The following is a 26,443-nucleotide window of genomic DNA, read 5'->3' as shown; positions in this document are numbered from 1 at the left end:
ATCGATAAGGAAACTGATACTAAGAGAGGCTGTGTCATTTATCTGTGATCACACAGCAAGAAGTATCAGAACCTAAGTTCTTTTTCTGGCTGCAGTTCCAGAGTTCTTTCTACCATATCAAAAGATTTTTTTCCCTCTACTGTGAGGGTCCCCAGGCCATATTTTCAACAAGGCTTTCTTCCTGGAGTCCTGGAATCAGGAAGACCTGAGTTCAAATTTGGCCTCAGACACATACTAGCTTTGTGACCCTGGGCAAGTCACTTAACCCTGTCTGTCTCAGTTTCCTCATCTCTAAAATGCAGATGGTAATAGCACCTACTTCCCCAGGTCATTTGGATAATCAAAGGAAATAATAGTTGTAAAGCACTTAGCACATAGTAAGTGCTATGTAAATGTTAGCTGTTATTATTATTCATTTCCTCTATCTCCTATCTGACTCTAGTTTTAAAAGAAAAAAAAAACTTGTTATGAGAGTTTCCTTTTTTTCTTTTTGTCTGTCAATATTCTACTACTATTGGGGCTAAAATGTCAAATTTTAATGTGGATCCTGGATGTGAATATTTTAAATAGGCTTTTTTAAAAACCCCCACCTTTTCCTGATATGATGTTTGTGCTACCCACTCCCCCAGAGATTTAGAGGAATTAATCTCTTGGTTTTGTCTCCTTTCCCCATGAAATCCTTCCCAGCGGTAGCCAGTCTGCCCGTTATTTCCTGACATTTCTTTTACAGAACGCTGCTATTTTGGACTGATGGTCACAGAGACCTTCTCAATAACACGGAGACAAAGTGCTCTGCATAGCTGATAAATTATAAGCAGGCACTGCGAGTGAGCGTGATAGATTATTATAGTGGATGTGTGTGAGTCATGGTTGTTATTTTTGGTCAAAAGAATTGTGTGAACTTTTCTCCTCTATTCTGAGCACTTTGAAATGTGCTACTTTTTTTCCCCCCTAAGGTGTATGTCAAGGAATTAAGCACCACATCAGAATACTTATTTTCCGGTTCCTAGTTGTTGCTTTAGAGTCAAGGAGGTGGAAGGAGTGGAAAGGAAGGGAGTTATTTTGACAAGCAACCGACCTTGTCAATTGTTAGCAGGCTTACAGAATCATACTTAGATCTAGAAGGGACCTTAAAGGTCATCTAAGACAATCACCTCATTTTATGGATGAAAAGACTGAGGCTCAGAGAGAGACTGGCAGGGTAAGGAAGGAAGAAGTGGTAGATCGGGGATTTAAACCCCAGTTTCCTAACTCCAAATCCTGTGCTTTTTCCACTCACTGCTTCACATTTCTAGAAAATCACAAGTTTATCTACTTGAAAGTTCTCCCTCCAATCCCCACCCTCACCACGGGGTAGTTTTAGAGCTGAGATAGGCTTATTCTTGAACAGATTGCTGTGTGATTTTAATTGACCATTGTTTTTGCAGTTTATGTGAAGTCATCAGACTCTATTTTAATGGATTCCTTTTCAACAAGCACGCAGAGTAGATAATAGTCAACAATTACATTACTGGGTCTGTACCTCTCTACCAACTTTGACTTGTGTTTCATATATCACTAGAGTCATCTCTTGATGCCTTTATCACTGTTGTATCTAAATACCCAGACAGTCTAATTAAGTTATTTCCAATTACCTTGGTGAGGGAAAATGAGAGATTCTGCTCCGTCTCCTCAATGCTCTGGCCATCCCTGATTAGAAGATAAAAAAGGCTGGGAAGGTCTAACATGAAAGCATCCTGCTAGGATTTAGGGGAAGGCTCTGGCAAAGAAGGTGAATTTTGCAGCATCTCCTCAAGATGGTGATGATGAGATTGTCTAGGCTTTGTTGCAGGTGGCAAATCCCTTTCGCTCAGGGGCTGCTGCAGCATGTTCCTAGCCCAGGCAAGAGCCCAGCCGTCACAGATTGTGCCTCTGTTCCTAGTCTCACCTCTGGGTAAATCACTTCATCTCTTTGCCTGTTTCTCCATCTGTTAAGTAGGGATTATGCTTGCTGCTTCTTTGCCTCACAGGAATAGTATGAGGATCAGTGAGATAATGTCAAGAAAATGTTTGGGAGTTCTTTGGGGGGAAAGGCATATACACTGGACTCTTGATAATTGTGCTCAAGGGAGCTAAGGGCTGGGAGGGAGAGGAGGAATGAGGCTAAAGTAAAACCTTAGATAAGTAATCTCCTAACCTCATTTCAGATGCCTCCTCTATTTTCTGACTCTTTTTAAGAGCACTTCCATGGAGTTTGGGGTGGGCAGATTGGCAAGGGGGTGACAAGATTTCAACAAAATTTCTATATAGGAAACATAATTGGTGCTAGAGATTAAATACATAACTAAGACCTTGTCCTCAAGGAGCTTGCACTCTAATGGAGAGAGGGAGAGGATTTTGACATGAAAATGAATCAGTATAACACAAGATTGAGAATAGGTCAGTCAAAAAAGAGGGGCCCAGATGAAGTATTCTAGGCCAATTTCAGAAGGGAGAAATTACTTCTAGACTGTGGGGTAGAAGGAGGCTTCATAGAGGAGGTGGTACTTAAAGGAAGAGAAGGATGGCAACAGGCATGCCAGGTAAAAAAGTGGCCTATGCAAATAAGCAGGGACAGTGAGTAGACCAGATTAACCAGAATATAAAGTCCATAAGTGGGAATAATATTAGATAAGACTGGAAAGGGAAGTTGGAAGCCTGCTTGTGGAAGACCCTAAATTCCAGGTTGAACAGTTTATATTTTATCCTATTAACAATGGGTAGCCACTGGAGATTTTTGAGTAGAGGAATGATATATTCAAAACTGCTTTAGAAAGATGATTTTGTATGCTTAATATAAATGTATAAATAGAGCCTATATCAGATTGCACGCCATCTTGGAGAGGGGGGAAGAGAGAGAGGGAGAGAAAATTTGAAATCAAAATCTTATGGAAGTGAATGTTGAAAACTAAAAATTAATAAGTAAATTGTTTAATTAAAAAAAAGAAAGATGATTTTGGCAGCTATATGAAGTATGGATTGGAGTAAGGAGACATTAGAGACAAGAGCATCAATTAGAAACCTATTATAGTAGACTAGGAGAGAGGTAATTCAGACCCCTGAATGCTGAGTCAAGGTCATTGGGAGTCCAGGTAAGCCTTGGAGGAAGAGGTAGCATATGGGATTAGAGGCTGTTATTGTAGCTTTGTTTTTTTTCTCCTTTGAAGTTTGAAACATGGAAAGAGAAGATGGCCAGACCTCAAAGGTGTTCAGCCTTATACTAAAGGGACTGACTGTAGGAGTCTTCAAGGTACCAAACTCAATAGTCACTGTCAAATTTGTGTTCAGAATAATTAGCTCAATTGTCTTTCAGGCAAAGTACATAGCACCGGAAGCAACTTTTGAAATAGTCAATTGGTTGGCTTGTCTCTTCTGTTCCTTATTTTTCTACCTGCAAAATGAGGGTTAATCCTTCTCATGCCCCCACCATTTTTTTTCTTTACCTCATGAGACTCACCAAAATGATTTGAGTCCAGTTATTAGTATCATAACCCTCTGCTAAAATGGGACTGAAAAATGAGATCCTATTTAATAATAGTTAATTGAAAATATTATACATAAAAAGTGGATGGCAATTTCTGTCTGCCCTTTAAAAATACTTTGTATTCCGAAGAACTCAATAGTGCTCTGTTCATTGAGCAAGTAATCTTCACAAATAGGTAGGACACAGGCATTATTATCCCTCTGTATTCAGACTTTAAATGTCGGCACTTACTATTCCAGGTCCCTCCTGAGACCTGTGACCATTAGTTTCAATCTTGGCCTGTTGCCTTTGTTCTCTCCTCAGAAGGGTGGTATTCTTAGTGTCTGGCATGAGTATTTGTCAGGGGAAAGCTTTTGAAATGGAGCTTCTTAAGAGTGGAACCCAGGCCGACTGGTTCCGTTTTAGGTACTCTGGCCTATCTAATCATCCATTCATTCACTTGCTTTCTTATGTGCTCACTGTAATTCACAGCACAGGACTAGATGTTGTGAAGGGATGCTAAGGAAGGATGCTGCGGTTTCTATTCTCAAGTAACTGATAGTCTTCTTAGGGAGAGCAGAGAAACACAAGAAATGATTAAAGACTAGAGACAAGTTATAATCATTAAAATGCAAAATTGTATAGTGCATAAAGCAGCAAGAGAAGGTTTCTCAGAAAAGAACCTTGAGCTGGGTCTCGAAAGGAGTAGTGAGTATTGGTTGGTAGAGAGGAGGTGGAAATTCTAATTAGGGCTGGCAGAATGAACAAACACAATAAAGGAGATAGAATGGAAAGAGGTGAGAAAACCTGGGTTTACGTTCTGACTCCGCCTCTCACTATCGTGTGTGTGTGTGTGTGTGTGTGTGTGTGTGTGTGTGTGTGTGTAATGGACCCCTTTTCTGAATAATGCTTTTAAAAAAATTGAAGGAAATGCTAAATTTCAGTTAGAGATTAGTAAGAATAAAAATGTATTTATTTCTTATCCAAGCTCATGGACCCCCTGAAATCTATTCACAGACCTCATGGGTCTGTGGACCCCCAAATGAAGAACTCCTGGATGTGTAAGGTCCTGCTAGCTCTAAATCTATTATCTAGTAATCCTAGGGGGACTATCAAGCTATAAGTATGTGGCAGTATTATGAAAAGAGCATCTAGCCTTGAGAAAGAGTAGGAGTAATGATCCAGTTATATTGGTAAAAATAGCCATTATCCAAATCATTGCTAAAAGCATTCAGCAACACAGTGACAAGCACAGATTCCTGGGGCCTTGAATGCTAGCCTGAACCATTTAGATTTGATCTACTAACAATAGGGAGTCATTGTAGGATCTTGAGGCAGGAGTGGTATAACGAAGCCAGTGTTTGAGAAAGATTATTCTAGCGACAGGGTAAAGAGGTAGTGAGAGTAAGGAAAAGAGGTGGCAAGGAGACCAACCACGGAATGAGCTGATAAGAGCTGTGACATACATGTCAGCTCCTGGAAGGACTTTCATTCTATCATGCTTGTAATTCCAATACTCGCCACTAGAACTGTGCACAAAGTTTCATGAGCTGCAGTACTGAAAAAAGAGATCTGTGTCAAGATGCATGTTGAAATAATACTAGAATTACCTGTTGTTTTCAATAATAATAAATAATATCTAAAATAATATTGGATTCCAAACACCCTGGCCTAAATACAGTACTAAATTTACCCTTTCTCATTCAACTTCTAAGATCCTATAATAGTGAATCCTTTTATTAAATGGATATACTTTTCCCATTTATTCCATATTATTCATTGGTTAAAAAAAATGCTGTGCAGCTCTATGTTGCTTTCCTGTCTGCAACGCTGGTGGTGTTTTTTTCCCCAGCTGCTGTACCTCAGGGTCCTCCTGTGTGTGTTTATTTTAATGGTGTTTATATGGTTCTGCTGTTTTTCAATGCCCGCATCCATAAAAATAATAAATCCTTGAGCTTATGCACTCCTTTATTTTCAATTGTGTTTCATAATGCGCTGATACTTCCAGGCTAATCTTGCACAACTATTGAGTGATTCTCGGGACCGAAATAAACATCTGGGAGAAGAAATTAAAGAACTTCAGCAGAGACTTGGAGAAATACAGGGGGACAATAAGGTACTGTAAGAGCATCCCCTTGTGATTGTGGGCTGGAGTTTTATGTTCAGCACATCTGAAAAATGGAACGCTGTGTTTGTTGGGAATTTGTTTATAGATTTTACATTTGCAATGAAAATTCACAGTTTAGCATTTCTTATCTTTATTACATTCTCCTTTTTTTTTTTTCTGTGTGCCTTCTGTGTTACTTGAAAATATCGTCATAGCCCAGTTCAGAAGTTTCATGATATTCAACTTGGTGGTGAAAGAACAGCATTGTGGTCGAGGGGGAAATAGAACACAAATGCCGTACTTGGTCGGTCTCTCGCTCTCTGTCCCCCTCCCCCTTTACAAATAATGGATTTGTGGCTCAGATGATTCGGAATTATTCACATTCAGCTTAGAATTTTAAGCAGTCATCCTACTAATTATGTTCACATAACCAATTTATTTTATTGCTAAATTTGGCAATTTGTATGGAGCATTGCTCAAAATCCACTGCTCGGCATTAATCAAACTCCCCTGTTGGCAACGTTAATTATAAAATATGAACTCGTAAACTCCAAACTAAATTGTGCACTCATAGTCCTAGCTAAAGCTGTGCATAAAAGTACAATTGAGAAAGGTTGTGTGTGTGTGGGTGTGTGTGTCTATGTGTGTGTGTGTATGTGTGTGTGTGTGGAAGCTATTGAATTCTAACGGGCCCCCCAAATAATAGCCCTCTTTGCCAGGATAGCTTCAATTTCTAGCCCTTTGCATCAGGTTAAAGCTTTGATGCTTGTTTTAAAAAAACTATCTTCAGATAGGTTTTTGGTGAGATCTCACCTATACACAACAAATTCCTTAATAAATAATGCTTAGAGGCTTAATTTGGGGGAAGTTGTATGCATATATGACCTGAGGAGAATGTGGCCCAGGCTATAGATTGGCATTCTTTAAACTGTCAGGATATCCTAGCTTAAGAGGCTAGATTTAGGAAAGGACATTCTATTGGGAAATCTTTTTCATGTTAACCCTTTCAGTTTTCTCTTACCATGTCTTTGCCTAGCCCCACTATCAAACATGACTTTGTAGCTTAGCTATAAAATGAGAACCCAAGATTATGCTATAACTCAGGGAAGAGAGAAGAGAGAAAAAAAAATCACACACACACACACACACACACACACACGGAAATTTGGCATTCATGTTTAAACAAAACAAAACCAAAAACAAACCTCCTTATTAAAATACATATACATGTAATAATAGATAAAAAGCTGGGCATACTGCTCCTGGAATATTAGATGTATACATTTTTAAAAATCATTTACTTCTGTAATAATGTAGGTATTTGCTTGATAATAAGAGCAAGTCATTCTTAATAACAAAATAAAGCCTTCCAGAGATTTGAAAATTTGTAAAGGACAAAACAAAAACAGCACCGGACAAAGTACTAACTGAACATATTTTAATGTCATGATTTCTTCTCCTTTGCCATCATTCGCCAGTATTTCTTTTATATTTTATTTTCTCTTTTAGTTTTCTCAATCAATATTTTTATGTGTATTATTTTCTGCCTCACCGTTCCTCTTCTCCCTCCCCCCTTTTTTTTTATTCCTTCCCACATTTGGTCTGTATGGATATCAGCTCACATATGTGGGCATATTTAAGGAATTTGGGGGTGATGTTGGATTTGTTGGGCGAGGGTAAAAGGTAGGACCTTCTTTCACATTGCTTGCCCTTCGGATCTTCCTTTCATTCACTGGCTACATTTATCAAATTTTTTACCTCAGGGTAGGAATTTCATGACTCATATTCATGGGTTGAGAAGCAATTAACCTGCCAAAAGGTACAGTGAGAATGTTATAATCTTTAGCAGACCCCATGTACCATTTGTGCCTCCTCTTCCCCCAAACTAAACACAATTAGACCCCAGGATTCTTTTGATTCTCATTTGCATCTAAAATTATAGGTCTGGTTTTTATTTTAAGTTTCATGTGATGTGAGAGTCACAGGCTCCCCTTGAGTCCTCAGTTTTAAACCACACATAAGGCCAGATTAGTCACTTGGTAATGGACAGCAGCATTCCCTCAGAATTCAGAAGCCCAGGATTGATAGGTAGTCTAGCTAGAGCAGCAGTAAAGGGCTAAATAACCCTTAAGGTTACAAGCCAAGGTATCAGCCATTACTGGGTGTTTAAACAGTACTTGTTTGTTTCATTTAACTTGCCTGTTCTCCCTTAGGGTGGGTAGCAGTAGAAAAGTCTTTTGTGGGGGGAAGATGAAATCAGTCAGTTCTTTATAGTGTGTGGACATGTATAATTCCATAATTCCAAGGGTTTGGTCAGCCCAATTAGATGAAGAGGCTAGTCTGGGGACCTTGAGAAGTTTCTCCAGACTGAACAGAGATGAACCAGAGAGATCAAAGGGTAAAAGAGCCCACTCACAGAATGGTTCAAGCTAGTTAAACTCAAAGATACTAAAGTAAAGTGTTGTCGGAAATAGTTCTCCACTCCAATTGGAACCCAAAGGACTTCATGCATTATTTTATGGGTGATTGTTAAAACAGCAGATTTTTATCTCGGCATTGCCGTTTTAACTGACGACCCTTATCTATATTTTGGGAAGCACAGATTCTAGATGTTAAGTACATTTAAAAAATAAGATGACGGAAAATTACTTGCCTTGGATATTTTAGGGTAGACTAATTTTTCCATTTGTTCAGCTAGAGCCTTGTAACCCTACAAGCCATAAAACATCTCCAAACAGCCTCTTGAAAGATTTGTTGCCCCCCTCGATTACTTACAAGCAGTTCTCATGAGAATAGGGGTTTGGAACTTAGGGGGCTGCCCATGACTGAACACTATTTGCCATCAACTCAGACCAACTTCCAAGAAGAATTTGGGGGTCAGCACAAATGCAGGGGCCCCTTCTCATCCCTGTAGCATGCCATGAGGTATTTAAACAGAAACCTAGTTAGGCACCATCCTCTTCCTTGAAAGTTATGCTCTTCAAAGGTTAATGAGGAAACAGGAGGCTGACTCCTCAGCCAAATGTGGATTGTAATCTCCACAAATCACCACTGGGAAACCTTGCTGTGAATTGCCAAGGGCATTGTTCAGAAAGAAAGAGCTATTATGTGAAAGGCCAAAAGACCCAACTTCCAGAAGAAACCTAAGAGGAATCCATAGATACACAATAGGTACATTATACTACTGTATATGGCAGCCACCCTATCTAGTTACTTGCTAGTACTTCATAATCCACCAAGTTTCATTGTGAATAATAGTATGGGGTATAGAAGGAGACACGATTTGGGAGAATGCCCATAGACTGAGAAGGACTAGTTTGGTACTTCCTAATCTTCACTAGAGTGAAAATTGGGATGGGAAATAGAAGGAAGGATGGAAGCACAAGGGGAGTTATAGGAGCAGAGAATCATAGACATTCATTTGAGAACCACTAGGCAGGAACATTACATCTCTGGGCTTTTCTGATGAATGAGGCTATGCTTTTCTTTTCTTTTCTTTTCTTTTTTTTTTGCCTGGCACTAGAACACTGAAGTGTAGATATCCATCTTGGAATAGGATTGAACCTATACAAGTCATCCACCAAGGATGTGAAAGGTTTCATTTTTCTTTATTGATTTAAATTTGTTGACCCAAAGTATAAGTGAAATTTGAAGGCACAGTGTTGTTCTCTGTAGTTACCAGCATAAGGGAAGCAGTGAAATTGGGAACTAACTGGGCATTGACAGGTATAGACCAACTTCTTCATCACCCTTAACACTGTTGTCTTCACTATGGTTTTTCTTCTGCCTGGCTGCCTGACTCCCAAAACCATGTATGCATTTAATGTCCCCCTTACAGAATATGCACTTAATAAGCTATACCAGGAGAGGCAACTAATGTGCTGATAGAGACAACTCACAGTTGTTTATTCTGTATCTTTTCTTTTTGTTTTTTTTTTTTCCTTTAGTTTAAAGATTGTGGCATTTTGGTGCAGAATACCAATAATGCAATATTGAGCTTGCGAAAGCCAGAAAATGTAAGCATTAAGACTCTGACAATGTCATACAAGATTTCCTTTGCCAGCTTTTGTGAATTTAAATTTAGCTGTTGTGATAATGCATAAACATAGTGTTTTGCATTTAATAATGAGTTTTATATTGCACCAGCTGACAGTCTTTAAGTGTCCTGATTTTATCGGATGCTGGAGCAGTAAAGTGATAGTAGAGTGGTACTTTGTTGACGTGTGACTCTCTGATTGACTTAGAAGGTAAACCAATTAACTAAAAACCATGAACCAATAACAAGGGTCCAATGGGAGTACAAATGACTAATTAAAATATAGTTTGTTAAAATAGTACTCAGCTGTAAATGTTTGTAATGGCCCTGGGGTTATATTCAGAGAGTACCTTGTAAATAGTCCCACTATTAGTTGTAAAAGAAATTAAGGTTTTCTAGCCCGCATGAAGCCTGAAAGAGACACTTTGATGAAAATAGAGGTCACTTTAGGGTACCATATAAATTAATTACAAAGTGCTGAAATAGGCAATGAAAAGACCACCTTCCCCTTTCTTTTCTATCCTACATAGTCTAACTTGTTTTCCTCTAGGGACACGTGATTATGAACCACAGGCAGTGCAGAATTAGTTGAGAAATATTTAGCCACTCCAACAGCCATGACTAGTTAAATATCTTTGAGTGTTCTATTGTACCATGACTAACTTGAATTCAGTCTTAGTAGATATATTTAAGGTATAACATGTCCCCTCAATTCCAACATCACTTACAGCATACTATGATTCTTGAATATTTTATTATAGCGTGACAGATCTATAGCTGGAAAGAACCTCAAAAGCCTTTTAACCCAATTTTCTCATTTATTGTTGAGGAAAATGAGACCCAGGGAAGCTGAGTGACTTGTCTAGGGTTGTTTAGATAGTAGGTGATGCACTTGGGATTCCCAGGTCTCCTTATTCCATTTCGGCATTCTTTCCAGTGTAACCTAGTGACAAAATTACATGTTTTTAATGTGAATCTTGTTTATCTTCCATTGAAAAGTACCGCCATTCAAATACGTGAGTAAGAGTATAAGAAAAAAATTAGTAAGCAAGATGAAATTTAAAAAAAAGAAGAGATTATAAATGATTATACAAGTTTGTTAACCTCATGCTAAAAGATGTGAATATTGACTTTAACATTGTGGTACCAGCCTCACCCTTTTTAAAAATCCCATTTTCTGATGGAGGGTTGACTCAAAAATGAAAATGCAGAATATGAAAATAAAGCAACCTTCAAACTGCCCACTTAAAAGTATGGAAATAGAGAAATTACAGTTATGCGAGTAACGTGAGCTCATATGGAACTGCATTTACTCTTTGAATGTAATTCAGTAAAACAAAATAGTACATTTGGTTGGAGCAAGGGGGGGCGGGGGAAGAGAAAAAAGGGGTCATGGGGGAGAAGTTAAGGGAGACTGGGTGAGAGTGGCATTGATGTAAATTAAAATCCTATTGATTTTATTTTAAGTGGACAATTCTGTTTAAAATTCCAACTGGAATATCATGAGAGTCTAGGAATTTAGATTTTCTTCTGCCCAGGGTGATCCTCTTTAAATCAGTTGTGTCAGTATCCATATTTTTAAAAGGAAACTGTCAAGAATCCAGAGAAGAGTAACAAAGGAAGGTAGAAGAGTGGACAGTAGGGCACTGTGAAACTTGCCTAGCCCAGCATCCCACACAGATGGACATTTCATAAATGCTTTCTAAGGCTGGGCACACTTCAGGTGTGCTGCTCTAACAGCCACAGACAGGTGCTACAGGGAGCAGGAGCATGAGGAGGGGATAGATACCTGAGTTCTGGTTATTAATGATAATTCTTCACATTTGTATGGTGTTTTCTCTTTCTCCAAGCACTTTCACACACATTATCTCATTAAATCCTCACAGTTACCCTGGGAAATAGATAAGGTAGATCTAATAGTAGTTATGTTAATAGTAATAAGACCTCAATAAAAGTGATTGGCATAGCACTTTCACCTTTATACGAAGTACTTTCCCATCTTTTATTTAATTCAGTCATCACAGCAGCTCTATGGGGCCAGGCCAGTTGACAGATATGGAAACCGAGGCCCCAAAGAAGTCAAATGTCTTACCCACTATGTCACTGACAGTGGCAGCACTAGAATTCAAGTGCTTTGCACTTCATTAAGCAACTTATCAAAATATATTATCAGAGTGCCTTGTCTCCAGGCCATGTTCTTATGCAATAGTAAAAGTGCTCCAAGCAGCTTGGAGGCACTGGTCTTGGAATCCTTAAAACCGGAATTCCAATTTTGTTTCAGATTGTTAGCTGTATACCCCTGGGTGAGTAACTTAGCCTCTCCTAGCCTCAGTTTACTCATCTGTAAAATGGGGATCCTAATAGCACCAACCCCTAAAGTTGCTGTGGGAATCAAATAAGATAGCATATACAAAGCACTTTTCAAACCTAAAAGTGATATGGAAAGGCTAGTTATCATCATCATCATCATCATCATCTTCATATCTAGGATTCATTTGAAACATTTATTGTTATCAATTATTAGCATGTTTGTGAAATGAAGGCCCCTGCCTACACCAGCATTCTCAGAGCCTAGTAGTCACCATGCAGCCCCCTACAATAGGGAGCTCTCTTGCTCTACGAGTTGGCCAACAATGAAGCCAGACTTCTCTTGATCTTGTTTTTGTGTACTTGTTTACCAGCTGCTCTACACCTATTCTGATTTCTGACTGGGGCATTCAAAGCCCTCCACAGCCTGGCTCCAGTCTACCTTTCCAGCTTGATTTTACATACTATTCCCCTTCAGGTACTCTATTCCAGCTTAACTGGACTACTAGCCAGCTCCCTGAACATATCCAGTTGTCTTCTTGCCTCGGTATTGGCAAATATTCTCCATTGTATCTCCAACACTTTTCCCACTTATCTCCATCTGTTGAAATTCTTCTCCTTATTTCAGATCCAGCATCTGTGCCACCTTCTTCACGAAACCTGCTTTGGTCATCGTAGGTAGATGTTACCCCTCCCTCTTTGAGTCTCTCACCTACTCTGAGCTCTCCTTTGAACTGGCTAAATCATTGTTTTGGAGAGGATTCTGACCAATAAAATGCCTATAACTTGGGGTAACTGACTGAAAGTCTCAGAGTAAGGAGGACTCTTTGGGCTATGTATGTATGTCTTGGGCTCGCTAGCTACTACTATATTATAAACTACCTAAAAGCACTAATTGTGTTACTTAATCTTCATTTTCCCACCATGTAACACAGTGGCTTGCATATAGGAAACACTTATTAAAAGTTTGTTGAAGTGAATTTTAGATTCTAGCTTAGAAAGGTTTTTTTTCTGGTAAGCATTTTAAAGTAGGCCTTATTGTTTGCACTATACTAGTAAGGTTGTCATTATGAGAAAGGTTGGCATTCAGGCATTCAATTGCTACTTTGTTTAACCTGAGTTGCTAAAGAAAGTGTTGGAAAACACACAAACACACACACACACTCTCTCTCTCTCTCTCTCATTCATACATGCCCTGGCAATATGGGATTTTTGCCTCACCTGTTTTGTGGAGGCCTTCCAATCCCTAATGTTTCAAACCCAACTAATAATGTGACCGTGACTTACTTGGCCCTCTCTTTTAAAATAACTATTTTAAGTAGTCAGTACTTAATAGCCAATATTGTGTGCACATTAAACATCAAATGATTGTTAACATATTTATTGAGGCTTAACAGCCATACAAGTATGTGAAAGATGGCTCCCTTACATGGCTGTCAGAATTCAATAAACATGTTTAATAATTAATTGGCATTAAGCAAACATAAGTGTCTGAATCTAAATTAAGTGTTCAATGAAGCATATTTCAAACACAGTTGAAACTACAGTAATGTGTTATTATTTAAAGTCCAGACTGTCAATTTCCCTTTTCACATAATCAGAAGTACTGTGTTTTTCCAAAGGTATTGCTGGTTCAGTGGTACTCTGGTTGTGAATACAGCTTACTTCGTTGTACATTGTACCAGGCTATCAAAGAGACATAGAGTATGTGTGTATGTGTATATATGTATATATGTGTGTGTGTGTGTGTGTGTGTGTATGTGTACCCCTATGTGCATACAATTACACTCTTGTTAGAAACTGGTTCAGTGACCAGATCCACAGAGAAGTCAGCTTGGAAGGAGGTCTTTAGTGAATTGCCAAGGGCTCTGTCCTTGGCTCTAGACTTTTCCATATTTTTGTCAATGACTTGGATAAAGATAATGGCTTTGCTGATGATACGAAACTAGAAGAGAGAGCTAATGCATTGATGACAGAGTCAGGACCCCACAAGACTGTAATAACTAGAACATTGGACCAAATTGAAAGTGAAATGTAATAGAGATAAATGTAAAGAAACTTCTCAAGTATACAATAGGTGAACATGATGACATTACTAATGTTCACTCACCAAAATTTTATCTTTTGTTTTTTAATGAGTTGCATGTTCACTTTGAGTAAACCATGTCATCTGAAAACCTTAAGTGGCTAAAGCAGTCTTAGCCTAAATTAAAAGAATCTGAGTGTCTGGGATTTGGGAAGGTTTTGCTATACTCTGCCCTGGTTAGACACTGCCTAGGGTACTCTGTTCAGCTCTGGGCATAAGAATAAGCTGGAAAGCATCCAAAGGAGGATCTCAAAGTCACAGATTAATAGCATCATCTATTTAGAGCTGGAAGGGACCTTAGAGGTCATCTCTTCCAACCGCTTCATTTTATAAGTGAGGAAACCATGGCCCAGAGAGGTTGTCTAAGGTAATAAGGCAGCAAGAGGCAGAGCTGAGATTTGAACCCAGGTTTTTCTGACTGAAGCCCAGCATTCTATCTCCTTCACTAAGCTGCCTCTGTGAGGCTTATTGGAAGGAACTGTGGTGTTTAACCATGGAGAAGAAAATACTCACAGGAGACATGAATAGCTATCTTCAGGTATTTGAAGGGCTTCTTTGTCGAAGAGGGGTTAGATTTCTTCTATAGATTCAGAGGGCAGAACTAGAGCTGAAATCTGAAAAGATACAAAGAGAGGCTTACCATAAGGATAAATTGTCCAACAATTAAGATTTTCCAAAAGCAGAAAGGACTATTGAAAGGGTTCCCTATCTCTTGGGGTCTTTAAGCAAATGTCAGCTGCTCGTATGTCATGAATGTTGTTGAAGGGATCCTTGATTAAATATGGGCTGTCCTAGATGGTCTGTGAGATCCACCCAATGTGGAGAGTCACCGTTTCTCTATTCTTTTTCACTAAAGTCTTACTCTAATCCCTCATTTTGAGACAGAGGAGATTCAGGGGTTTTTGAAGATTATGTCAATGGAGGACAAGCTCTGGTGGGTCCCTACCAAATTGAACAAGTTTTTGAGTATGGGCTCAGTAACAGACTTTGTTTCTCTCATTTGAGAATCAGGTTAGCTAAGTTCAAAGATACTCATCTCCAGAAGGTTGTTATCTACAAGGGCATGGAGTACCCACATCATCAAAACCAGGAGTCTTCCGAAGTATGTGTGCAAGAAATACTCTTACTATAGATAATGTTCTACAACAGACTAGTGGCAAACATTAGATGAGATAGCTAATAGTCTATTTAGTACTAATCCAAACATTAGAGAAATCATCATTCAGGCTGAACATATTAAGTTGCCAGGAGGCCATCTCCGGTCATCCTGATCTATATCGTGCCACTGGATCCAGATAGAGAAGAAAGTGAGACCGGTGACTTTGCACAGTCCTCCCTCACTTAAATCCAATTCACTTGCAAGCATCACCTTCCTAATCTTATGGTCTTCTTTGAGAACAAAGGACAAATAGTTGCAAGTCAATCCTAAAGATGAAGCCTTCTGATGGCTGAGCTTTTGTACTACTTTTTGTACAACTTGTTTAGCCATTCCCCAACTGATGGATATCCCCTCAATTTCCAATTCTTTGCCACCACAAAAAGAGCTACTATAAATATTTTTGTACATGTGGGTCCTTTTACCATTTGTATGATCTCTTTAGGATACAGACCTAGAAGTGGTATTGCTGAGTCAAAGGGTATGCACATTTTTGTAGCCCTTTGGGCATAGTTCCAAATTGCTCTCAAAATGGTTGGATCAGTTCATAACTCCACCAACAATGCATTAGTGTTCCAATTTTCCCATATCTTCTCCAGCATTTATCATTTTTCTGTTTTGCTGGGAACCAGACCTCCATGTCACATCCTGGCTGTTTCCACCTCCTCCCTATCTTTCTACCTCCCCTTGAAGATATTATCCTCTTTAATTAGAATGTAAGTTGTGGATAGAGTGCCAGGCCTGGAATCAGGAACACTCAACTTCCTGAGTTCAAATCTGGCCTCAGACACTTAATAGCTATGTGACCCTGGGCAAATCACTTAACCCTGTTTGCCTTAGTTTCTTCATCTGTAAAATGAGCTGGAGAAGGAAATGGCAAAGAACTCCAGTATCTTTGCCAAGAAAACCCCAAATGGGGTGATGAAGAGTAGAACATTTCTGAAACAAATGAATAGCAAAAAAGCTTCTTGAGGGTAGGAACTGTCTTGCTTATTTGTATTTGAATCCCCAGTGTTAAACATAGTGCCTGGCACGTGATAAATACTTAACAAATGCTCTATCTATGCAATGAAAAAAAGAAAAGAGAGAGATGAAGCCACTAAATCAGAAGTGTGCTCTTACCTCAACTGGATATCATCTAGTCAGGAGCTTGGACGTTATCTAACTATTCAGACTGGTGGGAGGCTTGTTCTCATGTTGAATATTGACTATATTTAACCTACTAGATTCTTTTAAAGGGAAGCAGCTTGTAGCCCCTAAAACTAGGTTCCTTTGAGAAGAAGGGGGAAAAAAAAGCTGTCTTTAAAAGAAGCCAGAGTTTTCTTTTTCTTCTAAAGTAAACAAATAAGCTTTTATCACAATATCACATATGCTGGCAAATTAAAGGGAATTCAAGAAGTGGAAGAATTCCAAATGACAAACAAGCCCAAGAAGCTAGACTTAAAAAGATGGAAAAGGAATGCTTAAAAATCCCAAACATGTAAGCTTATAATAAAACATGGCCCAGTGACTTTACGTAAAGAATTGTTCGAATTCACAGAGCGTATTCACTAGAGCTTCATGGAATTGGCAGCAGCTCTTAGCTTCCCCTGGGCTTTAGCTTAGAACCTTGACCTTTAGCAAACAAATTGCAATGTTTTGGGTTTCCCAAACTCCACTGCCTTTTACTATGTTTGGATCAAACTTGTTTGTGCGTTGGCGTCACAGTCCAGCAGTACTAAACAGTAAAACACAGCTCATGGAGAGAGGCAAATAAAATGCCTCCATGAAAATGAAAAGGCATTGTTCGTTGGTGAAAAATTTATATTATTGTTATTCTTTTGTAATCAAAATGCAAATATTTCAGCTCTTCATGTTTTAATTCGGGATTCTACTCCATATTTGTTTGCTTATTTGTTGAGTGTATAAGTAAGATTACAATAATAAAAAAGGAAATATTAAAATCATAAAAATGAAGAGAACTTTTTCTCCAATCAGCAGTTATTTAGAGTTCATTGATGCTGCTTTAATTTCACCTTTGTCGAGGTGGGGACACTTCTTATTTTGTGACCATATCCATCATATCCCCCGAGTCCTCTTACTCTAGGAATGGCCCCTACTGATTAAGCCGGGAAATCATGTTACCCTAAGAGTCAGACAATGTTTGAGATTTGTGTTTACGGAAAGAAACACCTTGCCAACTCTCTTTGACATTTGATGGTCCTGGAAATGTGACATGTGAGGAAACCGAGGCTCAGAAAGATTGATACTTTTTCAAGGTCACAAGTAGTAAGTAGCAGAGTTGAGATTTCTAACCAGATATTCTGAATCTAAATCTAGTGTCCTTTCTTATTGTTGTTGTTATTGTTGTTTAGTTGTGTTCAACTCATTTGCGACCCCATTGGGGGTTTTCTTAGCAAAGATACTGAAGTTTTGCCTTCTTTTTTTTTTTCGTTTCATAGATGAGGAAACTGAGACAAACAGGGTTAAGCGACTTGCCCAGGTTCACACAGCTAGTACGTGTCTGAGGCTGGATTTGAACTCACATCTTCCTACCACACTATTCAATGAATAAGACTTGATTTTCTCCTTATCCCAATCACTGACTTTCCTTTCTAGATAGTGGGAGATTTCTTTTGTTTTATTTCTCTGTCCTTGCCAAACTTCCTGGCATGTTCCAAAGTTCATTTAAAGAAATGTTTTGCCGATGCCTTTTGTTTTATATCGTAGTAATTTATTAAACAGCTCTTCACTCCCCCACCCCTCCCCATCAAACCTTTCCCTGTAACAAAGAAAAAGAGTTGATCAGCAATACCTGATGCAGTGACAGTGTACATAGCATTCTGCCCTTGAGTCTCTCCACCTCTCCATAAGAGGAAGAAGATATATTTCATTGTGTTGGCACATTATTGATCTTTCAGTTATTCAGAATTCAATGAAGCACACTTTCTAAAGTTTTTGCTTTGGTGTTGATGATCTTCTAATTTGGATATGTTCAATTTTTCTTCCTCTCTCTCTCTCTCTTTCTCTTCCCTCCAATGGAAACCACAGCTTCTAAGGATGACGATAGCAAAACAGAGACTAGGTGATGAAGAAATTGGGGCCCGCCATTTTGCAGCCCATGAACGAGAAGACCTGGTTCAGCAGCTGGAGAGATCTCGGGAGCAAGTAATCATGAATAGACACTGCATGGTGGGGGATGTGTCCGCTCTTGGCAGAGACAGAAAGAAAAGCATAATGCTCCATTGTCCCTCAGAACATGTTATGTATCCTAAGTTGTAAATGACAGGGGGTGGGGGCAATATAAATTATATGTTCTAGCTGGACCCCTTTATACTTGCCACTATGTGCTTTCCTCCTGCTTTACCAATAGAGGCTTTCATTTCCAGTTTCCAGCAGGTCTGTTGTCTAATACAGGAATTACCAATCACTAATTACTTGCAGTAGACTTCAGCGTACTATTGTTATAAACACAACTGGCAACTTTCCCTCCCGGGACTGCTCAGGGAGGAAATAAAATGTGACAAACCAGCTTAAATTTGCAAGTTTGGGCTAAAATGCTGAGCGATGCACCTTCTACCAACTCTCAGCGGGAGGAGGGCCCTAGTTATAGAACCACCATGGGACCCTAGACTTCATTTTCCTTCCTGACTAATTGGTTTTGAAGAGAAGAACAAGATTGCTGGATCTGGAGCAGCTGAAAAAAAAAAGTGGGAGTAGTCTTGTTTGCAAAGCTCTGGCTGATGCTGCAATGGCTGGGATTCTTGGATTTCCTTCCCTCTCCATTTTGCTAATGCTAGTTGGCAAGATTGTCTTCTTTTCCCTCTTCCTGGACAGGCTCCATCTTCTTTCTTGATGATAACAAGGCAAGAACAGAACAGTAGGTCCATGTTGGTTAAGCTTTGTCCCATTACACAATTCATGAGTTCCCTAAATGCCAGTCGTTCCAGGGCACTGTAGTGTTGGTGGCAGGAAAGGTGGCCTGAGAAGGGCTTTCTATGTTAGGGCATTTGCTTTGACTTTCAGATTGAATCCCTGGAACATGACCTACAGGCCTCTGTGGATGAGCTACAGGACATCAAAGAGGAGCGCTCTTCCTATCAGGATAAAGTGGACAGGCTGAACCAAGAACTGAATCATATCCTGGGTGGTCATGAAAACCGCATCATCGATGTGGATGCCCTCTGCATGGAGAACAGGCAAGTACCTGGGGACCCTTGGATACTTTGGCTACATGATAATGATATCTAATAATAGTACTAACATTTACATAGCATTTTCTATGTTCCAGATACTGTACTAAGCACTTTACAATTAATATCTCATTTGACCCTCACAACAACCCTGGGAAGTAGGTGCTTCCCATTTATGATCCTCATTTTACAGATAAGAAAACTGAGACAAACAATAGTTAAGTGATGTGCCCGGGGTCACCCAGCTAGTAAAGGGTCTAAGGCAGGATTTGAACTCAGGTCTTTCTGACTCCAGGCCCAGTGCTCCGGCCATTGTACCACTTAGCTACCCCAGACTGTTGGCCTGATGTCTGAAATGTGTTTGCAGCCCTGATTATGTTATCGTTAGAGCATTGGGGTTGGTAGAGAAAATAGAAAGGAAAGGGAAAAATAAAAACGCACAACCATCTGTGTGGGGAGGTTGAAAGTAAAAGCTACTTGTTATTACAACCAGGAAGGAATAAGGAAAGTAAATTGGGAAATTCCCTGAGCCATTTACTTTCCCTGAGGCAAATCTCAGTGTGAGTATGTGGATGACTGAGTGCTCAGATTGGTGGCTTTTCTTCCTTCTTTTATTCCCCAGTGGAATCATCTTAATGAGAACTATGAAAAAAAAAAAAGGTGTTGATCTCCCTTAGGTGAGCTCCAGGTAAGGCCTGTTTCAAAGTGCTCTGTGCATTTGGGGCACACTTGACCTCAATGACAACCACTTTCAAAAAGGTCACTAGGGTGAATTTCCTCTGTCTTTATTTTTGTGTTAGTGATAAGGAAGCAGACTTAAAACAAGAACAGGGTGTTGGTAAACAGAGAGAAGCATAGTATGAGAAAGGTCCCTTGGCTCTGGAGTCAGAGAGGACCTGGGTTCAAGTCCCACCTAATCTAACAAGTCACTTAACCTGTTGATTCTGCCTTCCTCACACCTCTCCCATATGCCCCCTTCTCTCTTCTGACAGCCACCACCCTTATCACCTCCAACCTAGGATACTGCAATAGCCTTCTGGCTGATCTCTGTCCCTTAAGTCTCTTCCTGCTCTAATTCATCTTCCACTCAACTGTCTGTGATCTTCTTGAATTGTAGGTGAGATGGGGTAACCCTCACCCCTCCCACCCCTCCACCCCCAGGAAACTCCTTATTCAGTTGTTTCAGTCAGGTCTAACTTTTTGTGACCTCATTTGAGGCAAAGATACTGGAGTGATTTGCCATTTCCTTCTCCAGCTCATTTTACAGATGAGGAAAGTGAGGCAAACAAGGTTAAGCGACTTGCCCGAGGTCACACAGCTAGTAAGTGTCTGAGGCAAGATTTGAACTGAGGAAGTTGAGTCTTCCTGACTCCAAGCCCAGTATTCTATTCACTGAGCCAGCTAACTGCCCCTCAATAAACTCCCCTGGCTCCCTATTACTTCCAGGATTAAATATAAATCTTTTGATTGGTTTTTAAAAGCTTTCATAACCTTACCCCTTCCTACTTTTCCAGTCTTCTTCCACCTTACTCGGTTCCCCATACTCTCTGATGCAATGACTTAGGTCTTCTTGGCTTCCCTTACACAAAACATTCTATCTCCTGACTTGGTATGTTTTGACTGGCTGTCCGCTATTCCTAGAATCCTCTCCCTCCTCATCTCTGTCTCCTTTCCCTGGTATCCTTCAAGTCTCAGCTAAAATCCCTACAAGAAGCCTTTCCTGATGGTCCTTATTCTAATGCATTCCCTCTGAGATTATTTCTACTTTATTTTCTCTGTTGCATGTTGTCTCCCCCATTAGGCTGCAGACTCCTTGAGAGCAGGGACTATTTTGGCCTTTCTTTGTATCCCCAGCACTTAGTGTAGTGCCTGGTACATAGTAGGTGCTTAGTAAATGCTTGTTGACCTGACTTAATTTTCCTGGTTTTCATTTTCTCCATTTGTAAAATGAGGAGGCTAGACTAAATGGTTTCTGCAGTAATTTCTAGCTCTCAATCTATGATCCTCTATTGTTGTTTTTTATCCTCTCTGTTCTCAGTCACTCAGTCACTCACTCCCTCACTCATTCATTCATTCATTCATTCCACAAACATTTATTGTGCTCCTCTCCTGTGTAAAGTGTTGTGCTGGGTGCTGATTCAATAAACCACAGTCCTTGTCATCAGGGAATTTCCAATTGAGTTGGAAGATGAGATAGTTACGTAGGGGAGCATATAAATTAGAATCTGCTAAATGGACTAGTGGATACTTTGAGAACAGATGAGAGAATTATGAAGAATGGAGCTTTTTGTTTCACACATACCTATGTCCTTGTTCCATGTTTTTGTTTTTTTTTCTCTTAGATACCTCCAAGAGAGATTAAAGCAGCTTCATGAAGAGGTCAGCCTACTTAAATCTAATATTGCCAAATATAAGGTAAAGGAATAGTAATGATGATCATGACAAATTGCTATGTCACTCAGCTCATTTCAGTTTGGAGTCATCCTGTACACAAGAGAAGTGTTCCATTGTTATTCCCATGCATAAATTCCAATAAAAGCCTTAATTGTGATAACTTTTTTTTAATCTCATTTTTTGGACATGTGATTTCACTGGTATGGAAACCCCAACTCCTTTGGAAATTCCCTCCACTGCTAAAGATTTTACTTGTTTAGAGCTTAGAGCTACTGCTTTGGGTTCTCTGTGTCCTGTAGAGCACTGCCAACTCTTTTGTCTTATCTGAAAAAGCAGGGATAGCAATCAGTATCATCTTTTACTAACTGCTGCTCCAATTTTGCCCATCTGTAAAATGAGTTTAAGCCCTGCTTCCCCACTTCCTTTCACTTCCTTCAACAGTATTAGCTGGGTTTCCTACTCCCTTCAGCAGAATCAAGATAGCAGCAGCAGCAGCAACATTTACAGAGCATTTTAAGGTTTGCAAAGTGCTTTACAAATATGATCTCATTTAATCCTCACAACAACTCTGGGAAATGGGTACTGTTATTACCCAAATTTTACAAATGAGGAAACTGAGGCAGACAGGTTAAGTGACTTATCCAGGGTCACACAGTAAATATCTGAGGCTGGTTTTGAACTCAGGTCTTCCTGACTCTTAAGTCCAATGCCTCAGATAAGAGGCTTTCTTTAAATGCAAGGCAAGATAACTGTATATTTGGAGTGGGGGTGGCAATGGGGGAGATGGTCCTGGATCTGTCATTTCCTCAGACTAGGGAACCCTCAATGTGAAAACTCCCACCATGATAAAGGTCAGCAACTCCTTTTTATAGTTGCCTGGGCACTGAGAGGTTGTTACTTGCCCGTGATCACCCAGGAGTGGACTTGAGAACCCAGGTCTAATTGACTGTAAGACTGACCCTTCTAGTCCACATGCCATTCTTCCTTTAAAAAAAATGAACATCTCATATAAAACAAATTCCAAATATCTTTTCTTCTATAGGTCTTTGTGTAGCTCCTCATTAGGGATAACATTCTTGGAGACAGCTAGAATATGACGGTGTCCTATTAGCACTCAGGGAGCCCAAAGGCCCCCCTGGGTGTTGAATTCTCTGCTGATATTTGTCCCAAAAACTCCCATGAGACACCAGGCTTCCACATGATGGGAAAAGCTGAGCCTGAAATGCTGTGACCTGAAGCCAGACCGCCCACTAATACGGCAGAATGTCAGGATTCTCCTTGCTTTCATACCTCCTAATTCCAGAACCATCTAGTTTGATAATATCTTATTCTGCAGATGTTAGTTGTAAGTTTTATAATTAGAAAGCCCTCCTGGGTTTTCTCCACATTGAAAATGGATTGATTTCTGTCCCTCAGGGACGTCCTCTGCTCCAGTGCTATACTCATGAGAGAGCCGCCCCATTTTCCCAGCTCTTGACATTAACTTTCCTCTCCGACATCTCCACCAACATTTGCTATATGGCTTGAGGCTTTGTCAGGGCAGAATTCTGCATACACCAAGTCTGTACCGCATGTTTCTAGGCAGAGTTGTAGATTTCTTTTAAACATGTATAATTTATACTTAATGAAATACATATACATCCATACACATATACCCATTTCTGCTCTGAAAGATGTCTTGTTCTTAATCACCTGAAATACTGAATTTCACCCCCTCCCCTTTCTTTCCGCAACTTTGCCCTCTCCCTGTTTCGTTTCCCACCTCCCTGACATTGCCTCCTCTGTTTCCTCTTGTTCTCAAAATGTGCTCTTTTTTCCTATCTTCTTTTCTTCTCTCTCTCTCTCTATTCTTTCCCTGAAAGATCTCATCTAGCCTTTCCAATTAGAATACTGTAATAGTAAATTCTATATTAGAATGCTGTAATTAGAATACTGTATTAGTATGTACATAAGAATACTGTAATAGTAAGCTCTTTGAGGGCAGGGACTGGTTTTTTATTTGTTGTTTGTTTTGTCTTTTGTTTTTGTATCTATCCCCTGACTGAAGTAGGACTAGCACCTCTGGTGTGAGGGCTGCCGGGGCTGCTTATTCACTTCTAGTGCCCACCTGGCATTCAATTCTCACCTGTGCTTCCAAGAAGCTGTAGCATGAGCAGTGCCACACTCTGGTCAACCATCTCAGCAGATGGGCTTAACCAAGTTGAGGGTAACTGATGGGCCTCAAACCCATCAGTGAGTTGAGGGGCTGTCTTCCCCAAGCAGCTACAGAGCACTGGGTCTAGAGTCAGAAAGACCTGAGTTCAAATCTAGCCTCAGATACTTACCAGCTGTGTGACCCTGGCCAAGTCACTTAACCCTTTTTGCCTCAGTTTCCTTATCTGTAAAATGAGCTGGAGAAGGAAATGGCAAACCACTCCAGTATCTCAGCCAAGAAAACCCCAAATGGGGTCATGAAGAGTTGGACACAGCTGAACAACAAATCTATCCCCAGAACCTACCAGAGTCCCTGGCACATATTAGATGCTTAATATATGCTTACTTGATTGGCAGGTTTAGTTTTCCTGCCTGACCCCTGGATCTAGTAACTTTCTGCTTATTGAACTCCTGGCTTTGAACTTGAATTGTACTTAATATTTTGATTTGTTGATTCTGATGGGGTTGGGATCTGGGCCCCAGAAAGGAAAAGCCCTGGATTTTCTTTCTTGGACAAATCTCTGGCATTTGCCTGAGGCTGTAATCCCATCAACTGGCCTTTCATTGTGGCTACACCCAATCTCCACTCCATTGTCTTATCTCCCTATGGCCCCTGGCCATTTCCCCTCCCATCCAGATCTCCTTAGGCCCCTCCTCCCATCACCCCAAACTACTTGGCCACTCCTAGATCCCTCCCACAAGCTTTCTGTATATAAGGTCCATCTTGTCTCCATTAAGATACTTAGATTCTTATAATTTAGCCTCTGCTCACCCATGTTCAGACTCCTTAAAAGTCTGCCCAATATGGCAATGTTCTAATAAACCTTGTCTTTGGCTGAAAGAAGGATTAGGTCGAATTCTTTAGGGCAGGAACTGTGTGTTGTGATTTTGAGGTCCCAGTACCCCTGAACCCCTAAACTGCATCAATTCCATGACTCTAGGTTTGCAATAAAAACTACTGACTATCATTCACACAGGGTGTCCCAAAAGTCTTAGTGCGACTTTATGCTTTAATTCCTAAGCTTTAACAGTGATGATTCTTTTATAATAAAAATAACTTAAGTTTAATCATTTTAAGTATTTTATGTTTTAGTATATAGTGCTATTAAGGTTTTAGAAGCACTTTACTTTTTTACTTCAGAAGCACTTTATTACAACCCTGTGAAGTAGGTATTACAAATGACATTATCCCTATTACAGATAAGAAAATTGAGAAGTGAAGTCCAGGGGTGGCCCATGGTCACACAGCTACTGTAATAAGTGTCTGAGGCAAGATTCACACCCAACTCTTCCAATTATTAAGTCTAGTACATTTTCTATCCTGCTGTGCTGCCTCATTGAATTTAGACCATGGGGGCCTTGCATCCTGTGAATTAGATTTTTGCCTAAAACCTATCCCTATTAATCTGCTAATCTCTGGCACAAACACACCTTCCCACCCCCCTCACCCTCCATATGCTCTCATTTCCTTTGGAAGCTGATGGGAAATGACAGACGGAAAAAATTAAGCGATGTCATTTTATAGTGAGTAACATCCAGGCCAATCTCCCTCCTTCTCCCCCCTCCTCTCCTCAGATCAGCTGAAGGCTGCACAGCTGTGGGCTCAGACAATTTGGGAGCTGCTTTCAGACCTGTTGTGAGCATGAAGTCAGTAATCTAGTTCTGGGGCCAGCCCATGGAACAAGTCCTCTGTCAGCTTAGATGACATGGTGCTTCCATTGTAGCCAGTGCTTAGTCCAGAACTGACTTTTCTGATGAATGAATGTTCTTTTCCAATGTTTCCCTAGAATGCCCTTGAGAGACGGAAAAACTCCAAAGGCCAGAGCAGGTCCAGCAGCAGCAGCAGTAACAGCAGCAGCAGCGCCCTGACTGGAGTCCTGTCTGCAAAGCAAGGTATGGGTCTGAGAGCCTGGAAGGCTCCCAGTGGAGCTGTTGATACCATTTTCCCTCAGTGGCTTTCAGTATCATCTCTTCAGCATCACAGTAATAATAATAGTAATGATAATGATAGCGAGGGGCTGAGTGGCACAATGCCTTGTAACCAGGAAACCTGAGTTCAAGTGTATCTTCTGATGAATTGTAACTGTGGGTCCATAGTCAAGTCTCTCTTGGTGACTGGGCCACTAATGTTAAACTCATATAGAAACAATTCCCTGTAGGAAGCGTATTGACTTAGAAAACCACAAATTAACATTATCTGTGTTGTAAGATATTTCATTTATTTTGTCAAATATTTTCCAATTATATTTTGTTCCAGTTTGGTGCACTTAGATGTTTTGGCCTCAGTGAGTTTAACACCTCTGCTCTGGGACACACTCTCAGACAAGGGTTATTAGTTTGGTATCCATGAACTTTTAATATCTATCTATCTATCTATCTATCTAATATGTATATGATATATGTACATATTTGTGTGTATATACACATCTACATAGAGAAATGATAGAAATATGTATGTATACATCTAAATAGATAGATGATAAAAATAGAAGGCAGAAATAGGATAGATAG

General features: G+C 39.9%; 1 protein-coding gene across 3 annotated transcripts in view; it reads left to right on the top strand.

Annotated features, from left to right (window-relative positions):
• The window catches only part of CCDC149 (coiled-coil domain containing 149), a 144,351-nt gene that overhangs the window by 75,624 nt on the left and 42,284 nt on the right, over positions 1 to 26,443 (top strand). Inside the window, exons 4-8 of one of the 3 annotated variants that reach the window (XM_027836306.1) lie at positions 5,490 to 5,597; positions 18,204 to 18,320; positions 19,179 to 19,351; positions 21,688 to 21,724; positions 25,720 to 25,825. In XM_027836306.1, coding sequence (XP_027692107.1) covers positions 5,490 to 5,597; positions 18,204 to 18,320; positions 19,179 to 19,351; positions 21,688 to 21,724; positions 25,720 to 25,825 — 541 coding nt within the window. Of the gene's footprint in view, positions 1 to 5,489; positions 5,598 to 18,203; positions 18,321 to 19,178; positions 19,352 to 21,687; positions 21,761 to 25,719; positions 25,826 to 26,443 lie in introns of all 3 variants that reach the window. The other 2 variants (XM_027836305.1, XM_027836307.1) reach the window with 2 other exon arrangements.

The sequence above is a fragment of the Vombatus ursinus genome, unplaced genomic scaffold, assembly GCF_900497805.2.
Source record: "Vombatus ursinus unplaced genomic scaffold, bare-nosed wombat genome assembly UNPS02014818.1, whole genome shotgun sequence".
In the NCBI taxonomy this organism is placed as follows: domain Eukaryota; kingdom Metazoa; phylum Chordata; class Mammalia; order Diprotodontia; family Vombatidae; genus Vombatus; species Vombatus ursinus.
Note: the sequence above shows the minus strand (reverse complement) of the source record. Positions and strands in the feature narration are given on the sequence as shown.